Source organism: Notothenia coriiceps, unplaced genomic scaffold (genome assembly GCF_000735185.1).
Source record: "Notothenia coriiceps isolate Sejong01 unplaced genomic scaffold, NC01 NC01_scaffold00003191, whole genome shotgun sequence".
NCBI lineage: Eukaryota > Metazoa > Chordata > Actinopteri > Perciformes > Nototheniidae > Notothenia > Notothenia coriiceps.
Genome location: NW_011335892.1, coordinates 291,814 through 298,609, shown reverse-complemented (window position 1 = coordinate 298,609; position 6,796 = coordinate 291,814). Strand labels below are relative to the sequence as shown.

The window sequence follows — 6,796 nt, the reverse complement described above, 5'->3', positions numbered from 1 at the left end:
CTGTTCAGAATTAATCTGCTGAAAGCAATAGCCCTGTTGAAGGTGACCTTACCTCACTATATTTTAACTATTTAAAAAGAAAAAAAAGTTGTTGACATTGTGGCATAATTGTTTTGTATGTGTATATGCTAATAAAGGGGAGGCGTGTGGCACAGTGGATAGTGTTGGTATTCTGATCAGGGGGTCAACAGGTTCAAACCCCACTGCATTCAGCATGTTGTTGTGTCCCTGGGCAAGACACTTCACCCCAAATTGCTCCTGTGGCGATTGTCTACACTAGTATTGAGTGTGTAAGTCGCTTTGGATAAAAGCGTATAACAAGTAACATGTTATAATTATCCTTCTTTTAGTATTTTTGAAAACCCTTTGTTGCTGTCGGACAGCAGGCTCCATCTGTTCCTCCAGTCAGACCTCAGCATCACAAGGATAGAGAGATGTGCGAGCGGTAAGACAAGGTACACGGTGGCAGAAGCAATACAGCGATGCAACAGCAGCTTCATCAGCAGTTCGGAGGACAAGGCGGCCTCCTGTGACTCTGACTGTGAAAGGTAACGCTTGGACAGAAAAGTTTACATGTTTTTTTGAAGAACAATTTTCAATGTCTGATGCTAAACTGACCCCTCCATCACTTTTCCTCCCACAGCAGCTCTTCTTCAACAGGTTGTCAGAGTGTGGACACTCCAGAGCGAGGGACCCCCGTCCCCTTCTCAGAATCATGACAGACACTCCCAGCTGTTCAGCTGTCTTTCAGTGTGTGTCCCCCACGCGTCAACAGCAGCAGTGCTTGATCTGCTGGTGATCGTCCATGGAGCTCTTTCTTTTCTTAACCTTCAAACTACTTAACTATTCAACTTGGACATTTGTTTTATTATTGTGCTTTATTTTTTCTCAAAGCATTGAGCATCAAATTCATTTAATTGAGTGTGTATTTAAAAAAATAAATCATGTTTTTAAAAATGTATGGTAAACCTGCACACTATAATGGTGATTTCTTAAACATTTATATACATGTATATTTTTATCTGCACTGAAGCTCTACCTATGTTGGCAATGAATGAGATTTGAATTGTGACTAGAATTTTTAGAAAAATATTTGAATACTTTTTATTATGTATTAATGGCTGAATAAATTGTCTTTTTGATGAAAAAAGGTCTTGCTTCTTGAATAGTAATTGAACATCTTATTGAATTTGTCCAATAACTTGTTTTCCTGAATACAGTGCTGTATTGTTAGAGCCCAGTAGAGGGAGACATCATAGGACCTCAAAGCCTCTGAGTTAATATTACATTACATGTTACTTGTTAGACGCTTTTATCCAAAGCGACGTACATACTCAATACTGTGGGCAATCCCCACAGGAGCAATTTGGGGTGAAGTATCTTGCCCAGGGACACAACGACATGCTGACTGCAGTGGGATTTGAACCTATTACCCCATGATCCCATCACCAAGGCTCTATCCACTGTGCTACACGCCTAATACAGCAGGGGGTTACAAGTCTGCAATGGTAACTTGTTTTACACTAGTTTGTGCTGAAAATTGGAGTAAGGTTATTTTCTCTTTAAGGGATAGTTGATGCAATTGAGTTTATATTAATCAACATTAAACTGCTCATGGTTAAAGATGTCGGTTATACACCCAATATTGTCAGACAATTAACGCACACTTATGGTATGTTGCAAAACTGTCAATGTCCCTTTGAGACGGTGAAAATGTGACTACTAAACCCTAAAAAAGGTTTTAGTGAGATGTTTCTTATATATATATATATATTCAAGTCTGAATTTAATGTAAATGCCTTAACCAGAACCTAAACTGAACATTGCCAACTTCGTTAAGGCAAGATTTTCTCCAACATTATTTTCTTTGGTATATCCATTACACTGAGAACTGCATGTATAACAAACCGTTCTATTTTACAACCTGCAATCTTTATCTGGAAGGTCTATATCTACAAGTTGGATTTTAAATGTCTTCAGTGTTGTGATATTGGAAGAGGCTGAGTGCTGGTCACATTTCATCCCTCTGTCATTCCTGTCCCAGGTGAGGTGGTCTAATTAAAGTAAGACAGCAAATTAATTCAACTATTACAGACTACTCTTGGGAATCACCTGCAATAAAGAAGACAGCTTCATACTGTGTGTGTGTTACAGGGTTGAGATGGGGGGCAGTGCAAGAGTGCAGGACAGCCCTGTAAATTGAAAGCTGATGAAAGAAGCGAAGGCTCATTAAAGGAGACAGCAGCTGTCCACACCCCCCCCTACCAACTGCTGGACTGACACGGGCCGGTCCAACAGTAAACCTGGCCTGTCTCTGTCCCCCTGTCTCTGTCCTCTTCTCTCCTTCCCCTGGATGGTGCTGTCTCCCTTTGCGCACTAGCCATAATGAAGCTGTCAGTGACTTCACACCGCAGCCACTGAGCTGTATTCATACGGCAAACACAGACCCAGACACGTGAAAACACACTGACAGCTGTGAGCACAAACACGTATACACTGTTGGGAAAGCTGTGGATGAATGAACATTTTCTCTTTTCCTCATCCCCTGTCAGTTCCTCGGTCCCAGTGGTTTGTGGTTGGAGCTCTCCATCTCTGTTTCCTGTTAAGGTTGACCTTATCAACGTACCCCATGACAGCCATAGAGCACGACACACACACAACCGCGTACACTGCTTGGTTCAGAGCCAGTCAATTTTCAGACAAAATTAAATGCAACCTCAAGTTGGTGGCATCTTGTGTTTTTGTGTGTGTGTACATGCACCCATCTGCCTTTTTGTCGCGGATAACATCCAGCATTTGGATATTGAGTATTCACCGTACATGTCTATTTCATCTTTGTAATTTATAACTCAATTTCCAATGTGCATTGATGCGCTTCATACCTCCAAAACATCAAACAAAGCCCAAACCCAATTGTGTTTCAAAGCAATTAGGGTGTCCACTGAGTTGTGAACGGTCCACGTTGCCGTGGCTCTGAGCCTGTATGATATTTTAATTGTTAATTTTCTGTCACATTAGTCAACTTCAATGCTTCTGGACAGGTGACCGAGCTGCTGTAGACAACACATAAAATGACACGGAGCATATTCTGAGTTTTTTGATGCGGCTGAGTGGAGGGTACTTTTATGAGATGGGGGGGGGAAGGTTCAGCTGTATGTGACGAGTTAAATGACAAGATGGTATATCATATTTACAGCTGGTTTTATGGTAGGAATATTTTCTAATGCTTTTCAATATGTGTCTTGGGCCTTAATATTAGCATTAGTTTATGAGTCTAAATTATTAGCTCATTTGGACTTTCACCTGAAGCCACCGCGGGGAATGGCTTCACCCCCTTGACCTCACAAAAGCCAACAATGGCAAAATCCATATGAGCAATTATCTTGTGTAACTCTCTACCGGCCCCTGTGCTTACTTTGCACCCACTCTTCCTCTTCACTCTCTCTGTATTTCCCTCCATATACCTCTCCCCCTCAGCCCTCATCATCTCTCTATAGACCGCTAAGTTAATTAGCTGTTCCCTTTTGTAGTTTTTTTGCTGACGCTGCATGCCCCGGCTCAATGTACCTCAGCTGTCCAACTGTTGAGGAGAAAGATGTCTCGACCTCGCAGCCAGCTCCTCTTCCTCCCCTACTCTCTCTTTCGCGCCGGGCGAGAGGCGGGGTCAAAGGTGACGACTTGCATTGTATTTGTGATTATTACCTCTAAAGTGCTATTGCATAGAGCATCATTAAAAGTCAATGCATCTCCCTCTCCTCCCCCAACCCCACCATCACACGCCTAAAACACACACACTCATTTTGCACGCACTCTGCACATCGGCAGCCATTTAACAGCTAAAATACGACCTGTGCGCAGATAAATGTCACAGGGCCATCTATCTGCGAGTGTTAAAAGTCGGCTAATGGAGATGACATATTAGCGGCCCAAATGACTGCCATAAAAACACCCACCATTCCTCGCCCGGCCACTGTGACTGCAATAGGATATGGCACTGGCACTAGAACTATCCGTCTGCAGGAAGACGGAGAGGAATGGAGGGTGATGTCATATCTAGATGGAGTTCTATTCATTCAATAAATTCTGCGAGGTTCAGCGCCCTGAAACAGTGATTGGGGAAATAACGACTGTATAGCATAATGAGTGAGGGCCACAGAGTAATATCGCACTTCCCCCATAACACGTGTGATGTAATGACCTCTCACCTTTGACCTTTCATAGAGTAGTTGGTCAGAAATCATGAGCCAGGTCAGCTTTCGCGTCGATGACTTTGTGTGTCGATAACAAAGCTGCCACTTTAATCAATAACACGTTCAAATCCTACTTGAAGATCCTCCACAGGTACGCGTTCACCTCCTCCTTCATCCATCCTATCTCTTTATTAATTACCCTTCTCTATCCATGCGTGTCTCTCCTTCTCTGAGTGAATGGAGCAGTTGTAATTGCTTCTCTCTGGAGCAGTTAGAAGCGGCACAAAGGAACCGTATAGAAACCACATTTGCATTCGAGATGAGCCGAGATGGAGAGGAGGGAGGGAGCACTGCCCTCCTGCCCTACACTGAGCAGCACCACTTACACACTCTCTCTCTCCTTCCCTCCCTCCTTTTCTCATTTATTGTCTCCCTCTCTCCATCCCTCCCTCCACCTTATCTACTCCCACCACCCCCACCTCCTCCCTTACGCAGCATGGCTCCCCTTGCATTGTCTTTCCAGAGAGTTCCAAGGTCGACGGGAGCTTGCTCATCAGAGCAGGGTATTGTACACTTAGTGCTGCCTGCCATGGACGAGCTAATTTGTGTGTGTGTGCGAGTGTGTGCATGATCCTGGATGTGTTGCTTTGGTTTGTGCACGTCCCGAGGCCTGCATATGTGAGCATATGTGTCAAAATATATGGTTGTGTATGTGTGTGGCAGTAACTCTTATGGCTGGTAAAAAGGGGTGAAGGAGCGTAGGCTGTAATTAATAGCTCATAAGCTACGAATTGCATTTTTTTTTATAACCACCAATATCTCACCACCTCTTACACCTATGCCATCACTCTCACTCACTCCTGTGGAGCACACGCACAAGAACACACACACGCACAACTCCTGAGGGCTCTTCTTTTCCAGCTTGATAAGCATTTCTCGTTTGTTTCAGCGTTTTGATCAATACAGTTAAAACGCCAAAGCAAGCATAATTAGGTCTGAGATGGCTCCCACTGTGACTGAATAGACTTCACCTAGGGAGCTGCTCACCATTATCATCATCACTCTCTGTGTGTGTGTGTGTGTGTGTGTGTGTGTGTGTGTGTGTGTGTGTGTGTGTGTGTGTGTGTGTGTGTGTGTGTGTGTGTGTGTGTGTGTGTGTGTGTGTGTGTGTGTGCGTGCCTGTGTTCATACCACACACAGCGTGATCTAATAGAATTGACAAAGTGCACATCGGGACGTAGATTAAAGGGGAACTCTGAGCTATAGGTTGATTTTAGCAGGTGATGGAATCGCCCATTCAACGTGCGCTCACTCACCTCCATCTTCATTCCCGTAATCATTTAGACAACCTTTACAATGCATCTCTGCCAGCAGGTTCATTTCAATATGTTATAGGCCACCTAAATCATTTTTTATTGGTTTATTTACTCAAAACGATACATAGATGGAGACCACAGAGATCATAAATTGTCCACAATAACCATTATACACAGTGAAGTGACTCTCCTTTATGCCATAATCCACAGTGACAACCTTGGTAAAAATCCATCTGAGACATTAAAGAAGGACGACTTTGGGTACTTGGTGCACATTTACCCCTCATTAATACTGGACTAAGCCCTAGACTAAGCCCTAGAGGAAAACGTGAAAGTCCCTATATCTGCAAACGTTAGAGAAATAAAAACGTTATCCTTTTATCACCTGTGACTTCAGCTCTCTATCATTTTGCAAGGGCTGGTTTTTATTATTTTCAGATAATAAATGTTTTAATGTTTGTACAAAAGTAAGATCTTCATTCTTTAAGTTATAACATCATTCATACCAAGAACTAAACTTTTTTGAGTGCTGCAAGTAATGTGTCTCTTTCAACCTACCTTGCACATTTGAATCGAACATGCCAATTTGTATATCCTACCATACTTTATCTCTTCCTGGTCTTCAAAAAAAAAAAAAAGAAGAGAAATGTGTAAGATGAAAATGACAGAAATATGTCACTGACTGGAGTTTTAGTTGAACTGTCTCTTTAAAGACAGGGCCCAGGGACAGCACATCTCAATTCTGATCACAGCCAACAAAGAGCTTAATATGATGTGTGGCAGAAAGTGTGTGTGTGTGTGTGTGTGTGTGTGTGTGTGTGTGTGTGTGTGTGTGTGTGTGTGTGTGTGTGTGTGTGTGTGTGTGTGTGTGTGTGTGTGTGTGTGTGTTTGGAGGGTGGAACAGGTGTATAAGAGAGAGAGAGACACAGAGAGAGAGAGAGAGGGAGACATACTGCTCTGGGGGGATAATTTCAGAGTAGAGGCGTATGCTGTGCATGTGTATGCATCTACACGCATCTGTGTGTGTGTGTGTGTGTGTGTGTGTGTGTGTGTGTGTGTGTGTGTGTGTGTGTGTGTGTGTGTGTGTGTGCCGGGAGGATGCGTGGCGGGAGGAGGATTTAGACCCATCATAAAGGAATTCTCCCCCCCAGCCCGTAGCTCATCCCGACACTTTTATGCCTTTTTATTTTCAGGCCCATTGCAGCCAAGCCCAGAGATGTGATTTATACTGCCTGGCAGCATGGGCACTGCAGCAAGAAAGACAGATGGAAGGAGGGGAGGAGAGGGGGA

The 6,796-nt window shown here is 43.5% G+C and overlaps 1 protein-coding gene across 2 annotated transcripts in view; it reads left to right on the top strand.

The window, feature by feature from the left end:
• LOC104941141 (sorting nexin-10A-like) overlaps nt 1-1,151 on the top strand; it is a 1,934-nt gene extending 783 nt beyond the window's left edge. For both annotated transcript variants that reach the window (XM_010766194.1, XM_010766193.1), the window contains 2 exons: nt 351-548; nt 644-1,151. In XM_010766194.1, coding sequence (XP_010764496.1) covers nt 351-548; nt 644-719 — 274 coding nt within the window. In that variant the 3' untranslated portion in view covers nt 720-1,151. The remainder of the gene's footprint in view (nt 1-350; nt 549-643) is intronic.
• Nucleotides 1,152-6,796: the final 5,645 nt, after the last annotated feature.